The 23,192-nt window shown below is 37.7% G+C and overlaps 1 protein-coding gene across 1 annotated transcript in view; it reads left to right on the forward strand.

Moving 5' to 3' along the window:
* MAN1A1 (mannosidase alpha class 1A member 1) overlaps positions 1-22,911 on the forward strand; it is a 133,159-nt gene extending 110,248 nt beyond the window's left edge. The window contains exons 9-12 of the mRNA XM_065734660.1: positions 10,292-10,511; positions 11,315-11,487; positions 18,661-18,776; positions 19,984-22,911. Coding sequence (XP_065590732.1) covers positions 10,292-10,511; positions 11,315-11,487; positions 18,661-18,776; positions 19,984-20,110 — 636 coding nt within the window. The 3' untranslated portion in view covers positions 20,111-22,911. The remainder of the gene's footprint in view (positions 1-10,291; positions 10,512-11,314; positions 11,488-18,660; positions 18,777-19,983) is intronic.
* Positions 22,912-23,192: the final 281 nt, after the last annotated feature.

Here is a 23,192-nt window from a genome sequence, read left to right on the forward strand (position 1 = left end):
TCAAAGTCTTCTACTTTCTCTGGTTTAACAATGTAATTTCTTTCTTTTAAATGCATTCTTACACAGAGTAAGTGCTAGCCCAGAGACACGTGCAATAAAAAACAGGGGTTTGCTGGTACAGCTCTTCTGGAAGCTGCCGCAGGCTGAGTATTGCAAATGCAGTGATGTTGTGACCCCCACAGTCAGGACAATGAGCATCCTGTTCCCTGTCCCCTGGGGACCAGCAGAGGAATGTCTCTGCCCACTGCCAGCAGGGGGCCCGGGGCAGTCACACAACTCCAACACCCCTAAAGCTGATGTCTGCCTTCCCCTGCTTTCAGCCCACATTTCGGGTGGGTGGTAAGGACTCAGGGGTCTGGGTCACTCCTGAGCAAGGCATGTGAGTTGGGCAGAAGCCTGTATGCTCTTCCCTGGGCAGTGGGGAAAAGAGCTGGGATCTCTTGCAGCCTGCTTATCTGGTGATGTGTGTCCTTGTAGGTGTCTGAGCTAAGTTCTTATTCTCCACTTTCTGTAGTGCAGTACATCTGTATCAAAGCTGAAAGTGTACATGCAGCATGTGGAGGCAGAGCTTGACACGGCTTGTCCAGATAACAGCACCAGGGGAGCTGCAGTATCACAGAAATTGCAGACTGTTTGGGCACCACTGACATGCAAGGTTCTTTACCAGAGTGGCTAGTCTATTTTGAAATCCATCCTACTATTGGCTTTATTGCTATTGATCCTTTACTTATCTAAATTAGCCTTAATTTAAGTGTCTGCACAAGCTGCAGTTTTCCCTTATGACTAAGCCTCCACATTTTGGGCATTCTGAATCTGCTTTGTATTTTCTCAGATTAATTTCCCTTGATGCTTTCAGCCTCTTTTTAAGACTACACCAAAGGGAACACCAGACTTATTCTCAGCCTTTTGTTCCCGCATATTCCCAACAAGTTCTAGAAGTGTGACATGAGGGCTTGATGCCTAATTCAGTATCTCCTACTATCTGGAAATCACAAATGAAAATATAGAACGAGTTGTACTTCACTGTGTAAAGTTGAAATTTACTTAGCTAAAGCACTGGGGGTTTTCCTTTTGCTGTTCAGTAACTTATATTAAAAACAAAGAGTTCTTTCTAGAAGAATTTTTGTAATGTCTATGGATTGTTTTCTGGCCGAAGTTGAGTGCAATAACTAAGATGCCAAACTATGTTTAAGAACTTTTTATTTGCCATGAATGAGGTGTATATTTAGCTGATGCTATTTTGAGAAAAGTTTACTTCTAATGGAAAAGGGACAGAGATATTGTTTTGAATGTCACAGCACAATCTGAATGCATTTATGAGACAATCAGAGGGATTCATAAACTCTAGAATTTGCATATAGATAAGTGTATGCATTTTTTACTATAAATTCATTTTCTTTTGAAAAGTAATACATAATTTTATATAATGTCCTTCATATAATTTGGGAAGGAAGAGATCTTCTTAATCTGGTTTAAATAGAAGGCATGCAACGTCTCCTGGTTATAGAACCTGTTACCTATCTTGAAGAATTAACTGACCATAGAACAAACTCTCAGACTTTGCAAGCATCCAGTACAGGAAATGTTTCACTCTTTTCGGCTAACACAGTTGATCTCTGAGGGACAACTGAGTAGATTAAGTAAAAGAGTACAATAATTTGGAGCAAGAATGGACCTTCTGGGTTCACTTTGTATAGCAACAGCAAGTCACAAGCAACTGCATCAAATCCTCTTCTCTTGAATGCCAACCCTCATTTTAAAAGTTGAAAAGCAATTTTCCCATTACTTTTATTCATACATTGTCTCACACTCTTGACATTCTGATATCTGTTCCTAATTTTCACGTTACATGTTTTTTTCTGGTCATTGCCTCCAGCTTTCTATATCCTAAGTATTTCTTCTCTTTCTGACACTGCCTTCATCTCTTCCTTAAGTGTATTTCTGAAGAAGTGCCTTATCTAAAGGCAGTAAAGGGAGAAGTACCTCATCCTAGCTGAACTTCATAGAAGAAGGAAGAAACCCTCAGCAGCAGCTCCCAAGCTGGTTCAGTTCAGCCAGCAGTTGCCCTGTGGTATCAAAGAGGAAAGCAGCTGTGTTCTGCGGAAACAGTGGTGTACTTTTAGAAGTTTAGATTTGCTAATTTCTCTCCTTGGATAACAACTGCTTAGAAGTAACATTGTGACATGAGAGCTAGTTATCTTCTGACAGTGTGGAAATAGAGAATGGTGGAAATAGCTAAAAAGCTAGGTGGTGTGAGACCTGGTCACAGCCATTTTCTGCTAGATTTCAACAGCACACCCCTGAAATTTAGCCTACTGCTAAAATGGATTAAGTTGTTGAAGAATGTTATAAACTTTTTTTTGGGTACTGAATGGAAAAAATGCCATTTTTTGCCTCAGAATTTTGAGTATTCAGACAAAATGCAGAGGATCTATTTAATCTGGTTTGGGTTTTTTTGTCTCATCGTTAACAGTTGAGAGTAACCTTGATATATACTCAGGGAAGCTATGTGGTGCATTTTTTGTTCAGTTTTGTTTTGGAAGTGGTGGTGGTATATTTAATTGTCAACATTAAGCAATGAACATTTTTCAGAACTATCCGAGAGTTCAGCGATTCAGATAAATAAAACAAAGCTACACAGGCTCTTTTCTCATTGAAGTGAGGGACCAAGCAAAGTATTGTTAGCAAAATGAAATGTGGTATTGGCAGATAGGCCCTTTTCATCTCCAGGGTTTCAAGAGGGTATATTTAACTGTGGTGACAGGCTGGTGGCTGCTCTGGGTTGATTGCAGTTTCCACTCAGTCACTTAAAGTGATTTTCTTTGCTATTCTAGTGATCCTAAAAACTACATAACTGGTATGGACAGTGATAGAACTGCAACAACTCAGAATAATTTTTCATGCTGAGTAAAGCCAAAAGTACATTAATGAATTGGACATTCACTATTTTAGCACTTCTTGGCACTCAAGGAAATAGAAAATGGGATAAATCTGCGTCAGCAGTCAGCACAGTGTAATAGGAGCTGATGTTCGCATTGAAGCGTTTGGGCCCGTGGACTCATTTTGGGAGAGAGATACTGTCTATGATTTAAGTGTATGAAAATGAATAAATGTGTGGTTTATTTACATAGTTTGTCCGCTGTTGTGTTAAAAATATTTATCACACTGCTGCACGAGCGTTCTGTATGTAGCAACAGTGAAGCTATCTGCTAGTGAAACACAAGATTCATTATGTTTACAGGTCAAGAACATCCAGAGGACTTGATGCTCCTTTTACTTTCCTGAGCTAGATTTCCTCTGTTGTCAGAAGTATGGGAGGAGTTTTGAGACTGTAGCAGGAAGCAAAGCTTCTAAAACCTAAAGGAAGGCTTCTGCAGATTTTTATGTTAATGATTTACTTATACCTATGCAATCTTTATGTTTTGGACGATACAAAGTACTTTGTTGTTTGTTTGTTTGCTTGTTTATGGACTATCACGAGAAGCAGCAAGCTATACAGTTGTTGGAACTCTTGAAGGAGGATTTTAACCAGAAAGTCTTGCAAGAGAAATTGTCCCCATTTTGCCTCAGGCTTCGCTCTTGTCATCAGAAAGTCCTGTCATGTCTGAGCAGCTATATCCTTAATACTTGCACTGTTTTTCTTTCCTTCCCAAAGGCTAGTACAGCAAAAAGCTTGCCAGGAGAGACAGGTATTTATTCTAGAACATTCAGAAAATAGATAATATAAATTTTTGAGAGAGAGACTTGGAGACTTCCTTTGATGCATGCTATTCTGTTAATACTGTTTGAAGAATGTGAATAAATCTTGCCTTCTGGTAGCAGACAGCATTAAGTACCTTTAATGCAAGAGCATTGGTGCTCTTGGAGACGCTAATAGGCATTTACAGACAAAAATACATAAGTAGATTTTCAGGAAAAGTAAATTATCAGCTTTCCTCTAGAACTTAATCATCTTTTAGTGATCAGATGGATAGATATCATAGTAGTTAAGTGCTTGCCAACTTTTCCATTTTGAAAATCTAGGCATCTCCATTACTTCATTCATATTTCATTTCACATGTAAGCTTGTCTTTGTAGCAGGTCGAGTCCAAAAGCAGTAAGTGCTTCACAGTATTTCGTATATCAAAATGTTTCTTACATATAGTCTTTAAACAAGTGAAAGTTCTTCTGTATTCGGATTTCAGTTTGATCTTTTAAAAGCAGAGTTTAGTACGCAGCTGGAATCTCAAGTGGAAACAATACCACATTTCTTTGGCAGAATTGTTTCAATAAACTGTAGCAAAGGCTCAGACTTACTCTTTATTTCATTCTAGCTTCTCTATCAGTATGCTTTCATGTGACTTGTGTCTTGTAATATGTATATAAGTTAAGTTTAGGAGAAAATCTATACTATGTATTTTCCATCATCTCCAAAATAGCAGTAATAAAGGAATATTGGAAATTTCCAACTTTTCTCATTGGAATGAGAAATAAACTCATTGGAACTTTGGACAAAGGATGCATTGTATAAGTTGTGAAGACTGGTGAAGAAAAAAAGTATCTACTGCATTAGATCAACTCAATACAGTGAAGACGATGAAAGAAACTCAGAGTCAGGAAAGTAGGCACATTACATACAAACTCAAAATATGTAAAACAACAGTAATACTGACCTGCCTGCTTTGCGCTGGTTCAAAGCAATAAACTGTACTGGTACAGGCCATAAATACTAAAATAAAAAGCAAGAAATTGCCACTTTTGAATTCTTAGAAATATCATGCTGTAGAATTCTCTTTCATGCTCATTGTTGCTTCAAATTGTCAAAATACTGTTTAAGATCCCTAGGGGAAGAAAAATGTATTAAAAATGTGGACTGAGATCATTTATTTTGCTTTATTATAAAGAAGCATGCAGAGTTGTAATTATCCCCAAGACAAACATCGTAAGGCCTAGAAGTTTAGAACAAAGATGATATTTTTGAAGTTTCAAATTTCTTACTGAAGGGAAATGGATTGCTGTGGCTTGCAAGGAAGTTTTATCCCCCGCTACAGTGACATCTTGAGGTAGGAAAGGAAATACCTGTTTCTTGTTCTTTGAGCATAGTCACTGAAATTCATTAATCACAATTAAGCAGTTTTTTGTAAAAGGAGAGTTAAAATATATACGTGCTTGAGGAAGTAGAGCATCAGTTTTCACTGTATTTTGAGGTTTTTTATTTGTCATTCCTGCTCCTTATGCAGAGTTAACTATTTTGTATCGTGTGTCTATTTTGAAATTAGCAGCTTTTTGAGGTACAGGACATTTTTACTGAGAAGTCTACATCTATGCCAGCAATTTTATTCCTTGGTGACATAATCCACCTCAAGAATACCCTCTACTAACAATAAGCTTGTTGATCTTTTTTCCTTTCTTAACTCATTTGAACACTGAGATTACTTTAATTCTATGTCATCCATTTTACTCTATAAGCAATCTGTTTTTCTGCCCTAAACAACCCAAAGGGTAAATGAAGGACTTCTCTCAATCACAAGAGCCACAATACAAAGTGTAGGGGACTATTAGTGCTTCTAAGTGAATTTTCAATTATTTTTACAGTTACTGTGTAGAAGGGATAATTTCCCACAAGATGAAATTAAAAAAAAAAAAAAAAAAAGATAGCTAAAAGCTTAATTGCAGTGACGACTGTAAGCACAGTATTGCATAAAGGCATACAAACAAAATTTCAAGGAACTGATTCAGTCATAAGAATTAGTCTGGCTAAAAGAGCTTAGCTCTTAGATTCCAAACCATATACCATACAGCCTTTACATGAAGTAAATTTATTTGTTTAAATAACTGTCCAGCTTTTATTTTTCTTTAGTCTTCCTTCCTTCCTCTCTTTTGTCAAGTATAGTCTTGAGTCAGGTTATCTCTTTTTTTTTTCCGTTATCTGACAAGTAGCATCTGCTGTTACTCCCTTCAAAAGCAAGCATTTGCAGCCACTTTTCCTTTGCAACCTTTTATGTTGCACAGGCTTTCTGCATTACCTTGATACAAAAAAAAGAAATTCTAATTGAATTGCAGAAATACATTCTGTAAAACAGTAATATGAAATTTCCATTTACTTAAAAGGAAATCTGTGCTTGCTCCTAACAGTTATCCATCAATAATGTATTTTCAGCTAATCAAAGACCTCGTTCTTCTAGCATTTTGGATTCTTTGCAGATGTTGTCTGTTGGTTTATGTTTTGCATATTCATTGCAGTAAAATTAAATAATAATCTCTATAGTGAAAATGTGACACCACCTGATCTACAAGTACTGAAATTCAGAAGGAATTGTTTGTAGGTAGAGTCTAGGTTATACTAGAGCTGCACTTAAAATAAATGTGTGGCTTTTTAAAATGTGTAGATAATTATGTCAAAACAAAAGTAAATTAATTCTGAGTATGAAATTGAAAATTAATTCTGCTAAATAGAAATTTTCACTTGGGTGGATCTTTATCAAATTGCTACCTAATCTTCTTTTGTAATAATTTAATAGATTCATAGATTCATAGATACATTAGGTTGGAAAGGACCTACAAGATCATCTAGTCCAACCATCCTCCTATCACCATCCCTACCCACTGAACTACTAAATCAAATCCCTTAGCACCTCATCTGAACGCTTCTTGAACAGCGCTAGGGATGGTGCCTCAACCACCTCCCTAGGCAGGCCATTCCAGTGCCTGACCACTCTTTCAGAGAAAAAATGTTTCCTCAGGTCTAATCTAAATCTTCCCCGGCACAACTTGTGGCCATTCCCTCTCGTCCTGTCATTATTTATCAGGGAGAAGAGGCCCACCCCCTCCTCACCACAACCCCCCTTCAGGAAGTGGTAGAGTGCAATAAGGTCTCCTCTGAGCCTCCTCTTCTACAGACTAAACAATCCCAGCTCCCTCAGCCGCTCCTCATAAGACTTGTGCTCCAGACCCCTCACCAGTTTTGTTGCCCTTCTCTGAACACGCTCCAGGGCCTCAATGTCCTTCTTGTAGTGAGGGGCCCAAAACTGAACACAGTACTCGAGGTATGGCTGCACCAGAGCTGAGTACAGGGGGATGATCACCTCCCTGCTCCTGCTGGCTACACTATTTCTAATACAGGCCAGGATGCTGTTGGCCTTCTTGGCCACCTGGGCACACTGCCGGCTCATGTTAAGCCGAGCATCAACCAACACCCCCAGGTCCTTTTCCTCTCTACATTCTTCAAGCCATTCTGCCCCAAGCCTATAGCATTGCATGGGGTTATTGTGGCCAAAGTGCAGGACCAGGCACTTGGCCTTATTAAACCTCATCCCATTGAGCTCAGCCCAGCTGTTCAGCCTATCCAGATCCCTGTGAAAGGCCTCCCTACCCTCACGCAGGTTGACACATCCTCCCAACTTAGTGTCATCTGCAAACTTACTGAGGGTACACTCAATTCCCTCATCTAGGTCATCAATAAAGATATTAAACAAGATGGGCCCCAAAACTGACCCTTGGGGGACACCACTCGTAACAGGACGCCAGCTGGACTTAACTCCATTAACCACTACCCTCTGGGCACGGCCCTCCAGCCAGTTCTCCACCCAGAGAAGAGTGAACCTGTCCACGCCATGGGCTGCCAGTTTCCTCAGGAGAATACTGTGGGAGACCGTGTCGAAGGCCTTGCTGAAGTCCAGATAGACTACATCAACAGCCTTTCCCTCATCTACCTGTCTGGTCACCCAGTCATAGAAGGAGATGAGGTTGGACAAGCATGACCTGCCCTTTGTCAACCCGTGCTGGCTGGGTCTGATCCCAATTGCCATGGACGTGCCGTGTGATCTCCCTCAAGATCATCTGCTCCATAACTTTCCCTGATACCGAGGTCAGGCTGACAGGCCTGTAGTTCCCCGGGTCTTCCTTATGGCCTTTCTTGTAGATGGGAGTCACATCGGCAAGCCTCCAATCTTGTGGGACCTCTCCAGATAACCAGGAATGCTGATAGATGCTAGAAAGCGGCTTGGCAGTCACCTCTGCCAGCTCTCTCATCACCCTTGGGTGGATCCCATCTGGTCCCATGGACCTGTGGCAGTTCAGTTTTGTTTTAGCAACTTCATTTCCCTGCCAGAACTTCACCCACAGCACTGCAGATAGCAATTAGTATTTCTCTATAGGCTCATAACCCTAAGTTTTTCATCCTACTCCTCAAGTTCAGACACTTATTATATTCTTGTTTAAACTGATAGTATTTCTTCCTCATCCTACTACATTCTTAACTTCGTTTTCCGATTTTTTTACTCATAAACAGTTGTCCACTTTTTGCAACTAGTGTGTTAAACTTGTTCTGGTCCTCAGACTTGTTTGAAAAACAAAAATCTTTGTTTGGTCTGTCCTGATGGCAATTAAAAGCTGTGTGAAATTCTTTCTGAAAAAAAAACAACAAACAGGATACACTATTTACAAATATCTTGCTGTTTTAACCTGTAAAAATATTAAAATGTTTGAATTGAACTGTTGAAAACTATCCAGTAAATGGATTCTGAATGGCTTTGGTACGTTGCATATAGATTCAGAACTGATAATTGAAAGATTACTGATTTTTGTTTACTGTTTCCCTTGGAAGTACTTTAGTATGCTAATGTTTTATACAAACACTCCATTATTCCATGAGTAGTGTTTTATCACCATTTCAAAGTAAATCCTGAAGTTCAACTGTAGTTAAGCTGGATTTGTGGGGAAAAGGGAGGTTTTACCACACATCTTAGTGTAAATACTGTTACCTGATATTCTTTTACGTGTTATACTCATGCAGGATATGGATTTATTCTAAATCATTTACAGTTTTGAGACTTTCTAAATTTGTTGATTCTTTCATAATGCTAACTGTTTTTTACTGTGAAATTCCTTGAGCACCTCGAGTACTGTGTTCAGTTTTGGGCCCCTCACTGCAAGAAAGACATCAAGGTCCTGGAGCGTGTCCAGAGAAGGGCAATGAAGCTGGTGAGGGGTCTGGAGCACAGACCTTTTGAGGAGTGGCTGAGGGAGCTGGGATTGTTGAGTCTGGAGAAGAGGAGGCTTTATAAAATGTGAACAGCACACTGAAAGATTCTGGAAGTTTTCCAGTAATTTCTATCTTCTCATATATTTTTACTATTTACGCAGCAAAATATTTTGTAGCAGGTTCTGTGAACTCTATTCTGTCAATGCTTTAATTGTACATTTAAGTACTTTATACCCAGTGAGATAACAGAAAAGAAGTTTCCAAGAACATTATTTTAAAAAGCTGCATCTAGGTATTCCATGACTAGATTCCCAACTAGTTCTCTGTACTGATGCTTTATTAATTTTCTTTCTCTTGTATTATGCATGCTTAGTTCTGTTTCTGGATCTCTTGATTTCTGTAGAATAAACCAGAATACTGGTGGTTAACTGAATGTATGATAGAGTTGTTCACCTCCTCTCCACTACCCTTTAAAAGCAATAATTTAATTACTGTTTGTGCTTCTAATTAATGCGCTCTTCTGCATCACCTCCATTGTTTTAATTCTGTTTCTCTGCAAACGGATGGCTGTATTCCTGGTTTCTGTAATCAGTGACCAGACATTGCTATCAGCACCCACTTCTAATTCTCTCATAAAGAAGTGTTTCTTATTCTCATAGTTTTTTTTGTTTGTTTGTTTTCTAGAAATCTCTATGACTCTCTGCTCTTGATTTATGACCGTGGAGGAATTCAGTCTTGGGGGAAAATTTGTTGGTCTTGGTGGGGAGTGCCATATAGTCCCGAAAACCCAACATCATTTAGTACACTGACTCTGATGTTAATATAAATTTAGACTTGCATATAATACACGTGAATTTATATCAATAAAGAACTTCTTTGTCAGAGTCCAGATTGGAAATATGGAAGCTGAAGTAATGGCTAATGACCATTAAAAATGAAATTATCTGAAAATGTTCCATTTAGGAAGAAGATGAATAATTTTTAAACGATATTTTATTTTTTAGGCCTTTTGTATAAAATATACTGTGTAAATTGCTGAAAGTTGTGGCAGAGTTAATCATCATTACCAATGTACTCTAATCTATGTTGCTTTAGCTATACTTTGAATTTGTGCCAGCTCATATCCATTTTACCTTATAAGCTAAGGCAACAGAGAAAAAACAACTGACATATAAAAGAATCTTAAGGTGTCTCCGTTTTTTATTTTGGTCTTTCACGCTTTCCAAGTGGTAACCTTTGATTTAATAATAGCAATAGCAGTAACAATAGCAGTAACAATAATAATAATAATAATAATAATAATAATAATAATAATATGTGCTTCCACAGGCCATAGAGACCCATCTCATTCGAAAATCAAGTGGGGGACTGACATACATTGCTGAGTGGAAGGGTGGCCTGCTTGAACACAAGATGGGACATCTGACTTGTTTTGCTGGAGGCATGTTTGCTTTAGGAGCAGATGGAGCACCTAGTGACAAGACAGGCCATCACATTGAGCTTGGTGCTGAAATTGCTAGAACTTGCCATGAATCCTATGATCGTACAAGTAAGTGCAATATCAGAGAGTCCAGTTTTGTGAAGGCAGTCATCAGTATTTTATTCACAGTGGTAAATAAAAGTTGAATCATAGCAAAAACTTTTCATAATTTCTGACACAATGTTGCTTTGATTCAGGACTAACTTTTAGAGTGGCTGCTTTGTTTCATAAATAATTTCAGGACATCTGAATTATAGCTACGCACTGTAGTGACTGAAATTACAACTTTTTCGTGTTTTTTCATGTTGTCAACTTCTTCACAGCCAGTGCAAGTGAGGGAGGCGATCTGTTCGTTTATGCATCATTAAGTATGCTTTCTGCACAAAAAAATATTTTATTCTCAATTCTTCTGGTACAATGCAGCAAAGAAAGAATTGCACAAAGAAAGGGAATTTCTGTGCAAGAAATTTCTTTGGATTCTTTCATCTTATAAAAATAACCCTGGCAGCATTTCAGGTCCCAGAGTGTATTTTCAAGTTTAACACAGAAAAGTGAATATCCTCATGTTTTCAGGAAAACCTAATATGTTGCTATTTATATAAAGTTTCTCATAATGCAGATGTTAACATCACTGTTCAAACTGGGACTGCTGTTTAAGGAATTGATAAAGAATAGCTGTTTATCACTGTGAATTAATTATAAAATATTTGAAAAAGGAGCTGCTGTCAAAAAATTGTATACATCTGCCAAAAATTATATACATTTTAGGTAACATGCCTTGTGTGATATGAAATGATAGTTAATTTGGCAGGTTACGTATTTCAAAGCTTTTTTAATGCCTTTACCTTAACATATGTTTTTATATTGGGTAGGCATGAAACTGGGACCAGAAGCATTCAGATTTGATGGTGGAGTTGAGGCCATTGCGACAAGACAAAATGAAAAATACTACATCCTACGACCTGAAGTCATAGAGACCTACATGTACATGTGGCGGCTCACTCATGACCCAAAGTACAGGCAGTGGGCATGGGAAGCTGTTGAGGTAATGTTTTATTGTTTTTTTCTTATTAAGTTCTAGTGTCTTGTTATGTGATCTCTTGAACAAAATCTGGATTTTGCTTAGCAGTTGAAGAATAAGTAATCACTTAAAATTAGTAATATCGACTTAAACATGCAGAGATTCATTTACTCAAGGAAATAAGATGATTTTGACTAACTCATATCCTTTTGGTGTTGTATATTTGAAAAATTCCTTGCGAATTTTCTTTGTTAAATATTTCTCTGATCAGACTCATATCTGATTATCCTGCTCAAGATGCTGAGTATTGGAGCATGCGAATGGAAAGTGAAAATGTGACATTTTGGAATCTTGGACATGGAAATTAGCACTATGTATTGTATTAGCTATAGTAATTGTATTAAGATGATTTTAGTTAGGGTGATAGAGGCCAAGATTAAGTGTCTAAATAGTACCAAACATTTTAAAATTGAGTTACTTTTAACAATAGGTCATCTCCATTAATGATAGCAATCTCATCAAGATTTCAATTTCTTTAGCCCACGACCTTTGAACTTCAACCAGTTATGCTGAATCTAGCAACATTAACATTCTACACTGCAAAAATTGTCTTGCCAAATCCATCATTTTTATCCCTTACTGATAGTTAAGGTTTGCCATGAATAAGTCACTGAGAGAAGCATGATGGCCATCAACGGGGACTTCAGGGGACTGGGCTGTTTATGGACGAGGTGTTTTCCTCTATCCCTTCTTTTGCAGGGAGGAATATGGGGAGGAAAAGCCATCTGATAAGTATTTGGCTGAGAGGCTGGTGCCACTACAGGAATTTTGGTTTTTTTTAACCATGGAGCAGGTTACTTGATGTCTAGCCTAATGGCTGCAGATCAGCTCCACATAGGCTGTAGGGGAAAAAGGATTCTGGCTGAGGAGCTGTCTGGGCTCTTTGACATTAGACTAGATTTGAAGGGGGAAGGAGTGATAGCATGCCATGACAAGGTGTGGGACAGCAGAGCTAAGATAGAGAGGTAAGGTGGTAGCAGGGGCCCTCAGCCTGATACATCTTATAAATATAGTAGGCAGCAAGCTGGAAGAGCTCATAGTCAGGGCTTTAAACTAAATTTGATGGGGGAAGAGGATGTACTGCTGAGGAACAGAGAAGAGTCAGGGAACACTTCCACATCAGGAAGCAGCAAGGAAAAACTTAAGATTTTTGCCACAGGTTTTGGGGAGGGCTCTTCCAGGAAACTAATGTGTCTGAAAGCCCAGCTGAAATGCCTCTTAACCAATGCACGCAGCATGGGTAACAAGTAGGAGGAATTGTGGTGTAAACTGCCATCTTACTGCTATCGTGAAAACACGGTGGGATGACTCACTTAAATGGAATACCACGATTGAGGGTTATGAGCTTTTAGAAGGGAATAGTTGATGTAGAAGAGTTGCCCTCTGTTAAGAAGTGGATAGATTGCAAAAAGGTTGAGAGCCTGTGGATTAAAATTAAGGACTGGACTAATAAAGGGCATCTGGTGGTTGGGGTCCACTACAGGCCACCAGATCAAGGGGGGCCTTTTGATGAGGCCCTCTTCCTTTAGCTGCAAGAGGCATCACACTTTCAGTATTAAGGCACATGAGGGAGCCAGCACTGCTTCTCTAAAGGTAGATAATGCCCAACCAGTCTGGTGGTCTTCTATGGTGGAGTGATGGCATTGGTGGACAAAGGAAGTGCAGCTGATGCCATCTACCTGGACTTCTGCAAGGCCTTTGACGTGCCCACACTACATCCTTATCTCAAAATTGGAGAGATATGGATTTGAAGACCAGACTATTATGTGGATTAAAAATTGGTTGGATAATTGTCAGCCACAGGGTTGTTGTGAACGGCTGATCAGAAGTGGTATCCCCAAGGGTTCTGTCATGGTTCTGGTGCTTTTCAACATTTTTATCAGTGACATAGAGAGTGGGATTGAATGCACCCTCAGCAAGTTTTCTGACACCAATTGGGGTACACAATAGAAGGAAGAGACACCATCCAGAGGGATGCATATACAAGCAGTTCCATGGAGAAGGATTTGGGGGTCCTAGTGGACAAAAAGCTGGTCGTGAGCCAGCACCGTGCTCTTGCAGCTTGGAAGACCAACAGTATCCTGGGCTGCATCAAAAGGGGGGTGGACAGCAGGAAGAGGGAGGTGACTGTCCCTCTTTAGTCTGAGGTCCTACCTGGAGTACTGTGTCCAGGTCTGGGCTTTCCAACAAAGGAAGGATGTGGTGTTGTTGGACCAGGTCCAGAAGAGGGCCCTGAAGATGGTCAGAGGGCTGGAGCACTTTTCCATTGAAGAATGTTTGAGTGAGTTGGCCTTATTTAGCTTAGGGAACAGAAAGCTCTGGGGAGACTGCATTGTAGCCTCCCAGTACTGGAAGGGAGTTTACGAGCAGGAAGTGAACCAACTTTTTACATGGTCTGATAGTGATAGGACAAGGGGGAATGGCTTTAAACTAAAAGGATAGATTTAGGTTAGATGTTAGAAATGTTTTACTTAGAGGGTGGTAAGGCACTGGAGCAGGTTGCCCAAAGAGGTTGTAGATGCCCCATCTCCAGAGGCATTCAAGGCTAGGTTGGGTGGGATCCCAGGCAGCCTGATTTGGTGGTTGGTAATCTTGCCCATGGCAGGAGGGTTGGAACTAGTTGATATTTAAGTTCCCCTCCAACCTCTGCCATTCTATTATATGATATAATCATTTCTCTTATTTCAGTAGTTAATCATTCCTACTGTTAGACACGAGTACTGTTGGATTTACCTTGTTTTGTCCTCCAGGCATGGGCTTATATTACACTTCCAGAGTTCACATATTTTCTCCTCACACTGATGTTGCACTTCTTAAATTATCTGCCTATCACTATTTGTTTGAGATTTTTAAGTGGATTGAGCCCTTATGATAAGATAGAGAAGACTAAAGGATATTAATTTTGTGGATCTGTATTCTAAAAAAAAACCACACACAAAAAAAAAAAAAAAAAGCAAAACTCTCTGCAGTGTTTTGTTATCAGTGACCCCTCAGTCTTTTGCAGATCTAGTACTTTCTAGGATTTTAAAAACACCCTGTTTGTCAGTTTGTCCAACACCTCTTGTTTCTGTGAATGTGTGATTGTAACTCTTTGGAATAGCCTTCTATTGGTCATAGAAGCTTGCTCTACAGTCATAGAAGAACACACTGTCTTGTTGCACAATTACCTGTCCCTGTGAGACCCTACTAGAGAGCTATTACTGCACTACAATTCCATGTATCTGGCAGCAACGTGACATCTGCAGCTACCTGGCTCCCTGTGCAGCAACAAAAAATCTGTAATTGTACTCTGAATTCACTCTCTGAGGTACTGAATGTATCTCAAATGTTGTGCAAAAAGAGCATTTCAATTTTGATTATTAAATACTCTCGAAGAATGAAATTCACGATAAAATCTGCTTTCCATAGTAGAACTATACTAATCTCCAACTCTTTATTACTTGCACATTCTGCACAGTGCCACATCTGCAGTCAATACCGTATTTAGCTAGGTATTTGGGTCAATGTGTTTACTATCTTCAGGTGTTGGCTGTATATGTCTTCAAATGATATGTTGCTGAGTTACTGATTCCAAATCAATTTTTTTGCAAAAGCATCTACTATAGAGTGCTGTTCCCATGCTTCCTTCTTTCCTAACACCATCCATATGCACACATTTTGCTACTGGACTCTTCCCAGGCAGATTATAATTGAAATGTTTAAAATCACTGTTTATGGAAGTCATCCCACAAGGCTCCAGCAATGCCAAGTGTAGAATATTCCTTCTCCAGATGATTTTCCTGACTCATTGTTGCTGCCCACACTGTTAACATTGTTTTAAGCAATTGAAATGTTTTCCTTATTGTTATTCTAAACCCTGTTGGTTCAGTTTGTTTGTGTTTATTTCAAGTTTGTATATTCATTTACCTTCTTGATGCTCTCCCTGTGTTCCTTGTTTAACATTCTTGTGGCTACTTTAGTCTAGCTCTAAAGTAATGGTTTAGAGCCCATCTGTGGCAGATGCAGCTGGTCCCATTCTGTACAGGCCTGTCTTCCATTGTCTTAATGTGCAGCTGTTTCACAAAAACAGATCTTGCAAATTCACAGTCAGCTGTAGGTTTCAAATATTTTCTTTTTTCTCCTTTGACATTTCTAGCCCATACAGCTCCACTTGATGCTGCTTTCTTTTCATTCCAGTGTGTGTTATGATAGTTTACAACTACTTCACAAGTTCACAGAATCAGAGAATCACCAAGGTTAGAAGTGACCTCCAAGATCATCCAGTCCAACCAGCCAACTACCACCATTTCCCCACTAAGCTATGTTCCTTAGTATAGCATCTAAATGTTTCTTGAACACCTCCAGTTCTGTTCACATTTGCTCTTAATTTTTGCACCAGAGAACACATCACTCCATCCTTGTGCTCTTTTGGAGTTCCCTCCCCACTGAATAGGGGAATTTTAGCCACCAGCACTTTTTTCATTAAAATAAAGCAGACACTGAAGGAAAATAAAAGGGGGGGGGGGGGGGGAGGAGGGGAGAGAATAACAATCAGACGATTTGTTGTAGTCTGAAAATGCTTTGTTTTAGGTATTCCATGTCCATTTTCAACTCATGACACTGACAGTAATAATTCATGTTTGTTTCCTAGTGCCCATGTAGTAGGAGGCTGTACCTGCACCATGGTCATGAACTACTAAACCCTCCAACACAGAACACATCTATTATTTCATTCTCTAACTTTTATGGTCTGTAAAAACATTCTTCTCTCTCTTTTTTTTCTTTTTTTTTTTTCCCTGGAGGCTTGCTTTGCTGGCTCAGTTTGTCCAAGTTCATTCTGTATGTACTTCAGTTTCTGAAGAAAATGCAATTAGGACCAACAGCAACATCCACTTCTCCTGAGTCAGAAAGATTTTATCAGCTTAGCTCACAAACGTCTCCCTTTCTGCATTATAATTATGGCACGTATTTTGAATTCATAGCCCTTCCTTTGTTTTTTTCCATTATGAGGCTTTGAGACTGACAGCTGGTTTTTGCTTTATTTATGCTTTCCATTACTAGCATTACTGATCTTAGCCACTCTCATTTTCCAAGGACTACTAATTTAAAATGTATTATGTTAATTCTCCTCACCTACCACTGCTCCACGTTAAGTATGAATGTCCCCATGTTCTGAAATGGAAGGCACAGGCACAAAAGGACATTCCTGCCAGATTAAGAGTGGTTATGACAAATATATATTTTTATGGAGATGGCACCAGATGCTAACATTCTGTTCCTTTAGTGTAGTGCAAAGTAGCTTTCAAGGGTAAGATGATCCACATTTGCACAAAGCAGATACCACCAAAGGGCTAAAACTGTGCAAATTAATCTCTTAGTTTTTATCATAGTAGTGTGTTCAGTATATATGGTATCTCTCTACGTTTCACTCTGGTGATCCTCATGAGGAAAGCTCTAACTACATGTTAGAGCATATAAACCCCAAAAAGCAATTTGCTTTATTTTGCTTCATCCTGATTAGAATGCAGATGTTTCCTTGAATACTAGCTTTATCCTTCAAGTTCTCCTTCTGCTGTGCCTCAGAAAACATAATCTTGTGTTTGACATTGAAAATCCAGGCACAGGTTCAGTATTTTGAATTCATTGCGGGTTCAAGTATATGAGAGAAAAGGAATACCGGCCAGGGGAAATTACTTGTTTGAATTTAAGTATATTTGTCACTTAGTAAAACTGTCCAGGAAAATTAAAGAACCTAAACACACACAAGAGAAGATAAATAGGCCTGTTATATTTTAAAGGATCTCTTCTGAAGAAAAATGTCTTCTAAACATACAATAGGCAGCTTACTCTCCAGTGAAAGCTATAGAGAGCCTGACATGCAAGCTAAATATATGTAGATAGCTAAGCAGGACTCCAGCATCAAGGAAATATAGGATATCTGCTCACAGAAAGACACAGATCTTGAACTGCTTTTACAGCAGGTGGAAGTGATAGATACCTCAGTAATCATTAGTGACTTTTAGTCCCATCTTTCATCAGAAAACACTTATTCTGCCTGTCTGCTTGTTTTCAGATGTATCTTCTGCCTTTTCATTGGTTTCTGCTATATGTGGTTTGAAATATAGATTTTCTTTCAGAAAATCTATACATCTCATAGTCTCTTCAGTGATATTTGTAATAACTTCAGAAATAGAGGAACTTGTTGTCCAATGGGATTAGAGCCTTTCATCTCCTTGTCAGGGTTTTGATGAAGCTCCAGGTACTTCTGCTTGAATGCTGTTGCTCCCATGCCTATTTCCACCGCGAGCACTGAGTTGCAGAGTAGGGTGGTCCTGAGTAGACGTAGTCAGCCATTGTGCTTACTGTCGTTTTTCTTGTGAGAAATTATTTAGACCTAAAGTCCATTTTCTGAATTTGTTTTTAAATGAGTTGTTAAATTAAATCATTGTAGATTCTATTCAGGATACTTATATTAAATTTAGCCACATAGCTTTGTTGTCTAACAAGAAACAAACATTTTTTTTTAGAAAAGTTTTCAAAGAAAAATAGCACCTAAGGCAGAAAGCAATACAATCACAGCCCAATATCAGATGTTTTCCTTTCAAAAATGAAATAATTGCAAAAAAAAAAAAAAACCCACAACCAAACAACTTATATAGGAAATGTACATTTGGCTTCAATTTTCCAAAACTAGGAAAGGCATAGAAAAGACTGATCATAATCATAACATTCGATTCAGTCACAATAGTTTTTCAACACTAAAATATGATCAGGGAAGGTGTCTGTGACAGGATCTCTGACAGCTGGACAGACAAGCCTAAGACAGAGAAGGTACCCTATCAAAAACAGAAAAAAGAAAATAATGTATAGTACATATATCTTTACACTGGTACATTACTGTACATTTCCCTCCTAAAACTGGTTTGTGTTCTTTTATGAATTTATCATTTTGATTCTCTTCTTAAATGTAGAACTACACGTGTGTTTTTAAAGAGATTTCTATCTGGAGTTCTATCTAGTTTGTAGCTCTTTATCAAATAAAAATGTTGACAAAGCTGTGGTAGTTGTAGTGTTATTGTCAAACAACCCAAACCTGATGGATTATTCATATTATTAAACCTGTTGTCTTTTCTTTTTCTTCCCCTCACCCATCTGTAGGCACTGGAAAAACATTGCAGAGTAGATGGTGGCTATTCTGGCATTAGAGATGTTTATAGTAATCATGAAAGCCATGATGATGTGCAGCAAAGTTTCTTCCTTTCGGAGACACTCAAGTAAGTTAAGAAAGTTGACTTTCATTAATATCAAGTAGTTCTATCTTTACAGAAAAGTATTTATCATTAATACTCTTGACATTCAAGTAACAAAATCTGACTGAAGTAGTAGAGCCTTAGATGACACGAAGCCAAATTGCCTTTTTTTTATCTTCTATATCAGTAAAGTAAATTCTATGACTTTTGAGAATTATCTTTACTTCTTTTAATGACACTTGGTAGTCTTTGGTGAGAAATTACATCTACAAGTATTGGTAGGTTCTAATTACATATGCCAACACTAGTCAAACAAATTGACAACACAGCAGACTTATCAGGAATGTATCATGTACTTTTCATTTTAAATCTACAGACTGAGAAAAAAAAAAGTTGCATAGTAAACTTATACAGATAAGAGAAAAAAAGAAAACAAAAATCTTTTACTTCTACCGCTGTCCCCAAATTTTTAATGAAATACATTAAGTTTTATTTAGATGACCTCCAGAGGACTCTTTCAACCCACAGGATTTTGTGAAAAGCCTCCAGGGAAGGATAGAGAATAAATTTTCATTTAGTAAGGAGACTTTCATCCCTAAGATATCTTTAATAATCATGTAGCTACTACCCTGTACCATTATACTAAATAAATTGATGGGGTTTTTTTATTTTTATTTACTGCTCGCTTTAATATACCCTATCTTAATAAATGGCTTTCCAACCTACTGGTCCTATTGCTAGGACTTAGCTAGTATTCTTCAAAATTCAGGGCAGCTGCTTCTCTCAGAAGTAATATAGGGTTGGACTATAGTATTTTTATTACTTTAACTTGATAAACTGCTCCTTCAGGAGGAATATATATATATATATATATATAATGGTTATGTATGATCAAAATAGTATGTAATAAAATTACAAAGGATGAAATGGAAGTGAAATGAAGTTATATTTAACCTTGATAGCCTAAACTTCTTTTTCCTCTATCAGATTAGAAGAGCTGGGTTGGTTGGTCTCCACTTGCTATTGCCCTTGATTCCAACCTGAGCTGAGTAGCCCCAAAGCTTTGTGGTAACCCTTATTATGCTAAGACTTAATGTTTTCTGTTTGGTCTGTGGTTTCCATTCTTAGATTAATCTACAGAGATCAGGTATTCATGTTTTCTTGAAAATAATTGTTGTTTCACTTCCCTGATATAATCACATTTCACACTTTTTTTTTTTTTTCTTGACAGGTACTTATATTTGCTGTTTTCTGACGATGATCTTCTTCCATTTGAGCACTGGGTCTTCAACACAGAGGCCCATCCCTTTCCTATTCTTCGCAAAGAAGATGGGAGTAAAGAAGAGAAAGAAAAATAGATCGAGTTTTAATTTGTTTCACCCCTTGTGTTTCTTTCTAGGACTTGGGCATGTGATTTGATTTTAAATTCTTGAGTTAAATTTTTAAATCAAGTGTTTTGCAGTCTGTTTTCTTTAGAAGTAAATATATATGAGTGGACCCAAACTCATAAAACTTCAGTCATCAACTGAACCACTTTTTAGAAGAGAAGTACAACATCTCTCCAGATTTTGTTAGATTGTGGTGTAATCTTGGCCAAAAAGAGCAGAGGGTCTGCATGTTACTTGTTTCCTGTTATATTTTTAATTTGACTGCAAAATTTTTTCTCCTCCATGAGGAGATGTCTGCTTTAAGCTGTAATATTTTGCCATGTTGCAAAAAGCCATATTGAATTACGTATATAAGAGCGTTTTTTCTTTTTCTTTTTTTGTTCTGTGTTAATTTGTTTTGTGTGTCACCCAAGACAAATATTGTGACTGTGACAGCCTCTTCTTATGCGGGTCTATCATTACTTGACAAAGTATCTGATGTATTTCATTGTCAATGAAGTCTACATAGGAATATTTTCATCTCATGCAGACACAACTCTGAAACTGCCGTATACGTTGGAGTTAGTCTCAACTAGTTTTATGAATTTAGCACATTAGTTAGCACACTAGTTTTTCAGGTTTTTATTAGAATATTACTGTAGAGTAAATAGTTTCTTCCCTTTTCTAAGGAGTTATCCTGAAGCCTTTAGTCAGGCCAGTGTGGAGTAAAATAACATAATCATTTCTTATTAAGAAAAGGAGTCTCACCATCTTTATGTTTTTTATTCACTAGCTTTCATTTGGTCAGATGGTAAAAAGACAAAATAAAACAACTCAATGAATTAATCCTTAAAGTTGACCTGAGAATTATACTGGAGACTATTTGGTTTTCTGTGACTTTCTCAAGCACTTAGGCTGGTTCAAACTCAGCAATCAGTCTTCATACTTTATTGTTACAAAGCAATTTGATGTATCTGTGTGAATAAAATCATATGTTCAGATGCCTTGAAGAAAAGTCATCTCCTTCAGAGAGAAAATTATCCAGCATATAGAACTAAAATTTTCTGAAAGCACCTACTCTGGCTTCTCTGACAGAAATGCAGTATGCTGTAAAATACTCCTTAGATTAGAAGATTAGTTTATTAAGAAAGGTAACAGTTTTGCCAAAAATGTTTTACTTTGTGGTATCACCAAAGGGAACAGAATCAGATTAGCTCCTTTGTCTATTTAAGTAAGTGCAGCATGGAGTGTCTTACATTGTTTTTAAGTCTACAAATGTTTTCACTCAGTGAAAGGATGAATTTTATAGAGTAGAGAACAGCACCTGGCTTCCCATTCTGAGAAAGTGTGTTATGGACTGATTTGACTGCAGCAAAACAAATGGTTCTGATTAGTAATCTATTTTAAACTTTGTAAGCTGTCTGTCTCACACATACAGGATAGCTAATCAGAGCTGAAGAAACATTTGTTTAGGCATTACAGAGTACATTTTACTACTATTTTCTATATTGATAGAGGCTTGATAGAGTACAGGCTTTACTTATGTGGAAGCCAAGAGCAAAGATACCATTACATGCTTATATATATGGGAGGCTCACCCATAAACTTCACCCTCTGGAGTGCTTAAGACATATTATATTTATAAGATCACCTGCTGCTGCCTACCACATGATAGCGCATGTGCTGCTATAGGCCTCATCATCAGTTAAATAACTTCAGTAACTCAGACAAAAGCAGTCTTTGAGAAATGTGTTTTGTAAGCCTCTTTTTCCATGTTTTTCTTAACCACAGTATGCTTCCCCCCATATGTGTCCAGTGATCTTGTGTTTATTTAATAGGCTTCAGAGAAACAATGGAGAACCTGCTAAGCTCTTCTTGTTTCCAAAAGCAGGCGAACACAGAACTGTTGTATGCATTGGGTCCTATGTGCTTAAATACGTGTCATGACTGTTTACTTGTAATACAGACATTCAGTACAAATATTTTTTTAGTTTGATAGTTATGATGATTTGAAAGAGCACAAATTTGATGTGACTGGTATTGGTATTCAGGTTGTATGTACAAACTGCACTATACTGTACTTTTTGTAAACAAATGTAAGTAGACGAGAAGATTGTACAACGTGTAGATCTGCCAACTGTAAGAAAACTTTTCATAAACTGAGAATATATTGATTTTATTTTTCTTTTTAATAACCCCAAAACACCAAAGCTAGAGTAATCATTTTGAAACAGTCACTACTTAGCAGCGGTTGTTAGATTGCTGAGGTAACATCCATTTTATTTCCCATTAACTAGCTGTGTGGAAGTGGATAGCAGTGGTCGCTTTGTGTTCCCAGTCATTCATAAGCGCAAAAGAAATTGCATTATGGAGGGGTATAGTCTTTGCATAAACACACTTGCCTATCCTCTTTCCATTTCTTTGTAGCAAAATAACACATTTAAATCTGCATATGTTAAGTCACAAGAAATAAATCATTTTAAAAGGCAACCATACAATTTCACAGAAAAAAAAATATTGTTCTGATCATTGGTGAAATATGTATTGCATATTTGTTGGTTGTACACAGATTTTTGCAGTGCCCCGTGGCTCACTGTTTCTAATGATTTTATCATACATATTTTCCCTTTCTGAGACATTTAAATTGGTTTTTATTTGTACATATTCCATTTAGTCTTCTCATCTTTGTATAAATCCTGAAATTATGGAATACATAATAGATCAAGATGCTTAATTTTTAAGAACTTATATTTGTAAAAATTTCTCTATTGTGAATAAAGTCTTTTAATATATCTGTTCAACTTGTTCTAATTTTTCTTAAGTGCACTGCAGAAGTAATTACAATAACTGCTGCATAGCCTTGTCGGCTGCTCTACTCAAATTTTTGTCAGCAGATTGGTTACACACAGATTAGTACTCTGTATTTGTTTAGATACCTTTGTTGGTACTCAGTTAATGTTAGTCAGCTCATAGAATCACTACAACAAAAATCAATTCCTAGAATTCACTGAAATTCATTCTCCCAAATGTATTTTGCTAGAAAATAAGCTTACTAATGAAAGCGGGAAGCTTG

The sequence above is a fragment of the Cyrtonyx montezumae genome, unplaced genomic scaffold (assembly GCF_038088225.1).
Source record: "Cyrtonyx montezumae isolate F1298 unplaced genomic scaffold, pur_monq_1.0 scaffold_0, whole genome shotgun sequence".
NCBI lineage: Eukaryota > Metazoa > Chordata > Aves > Galliformes > Odontophoridae > Cyrtonyx > Cyrtonyx montezumae.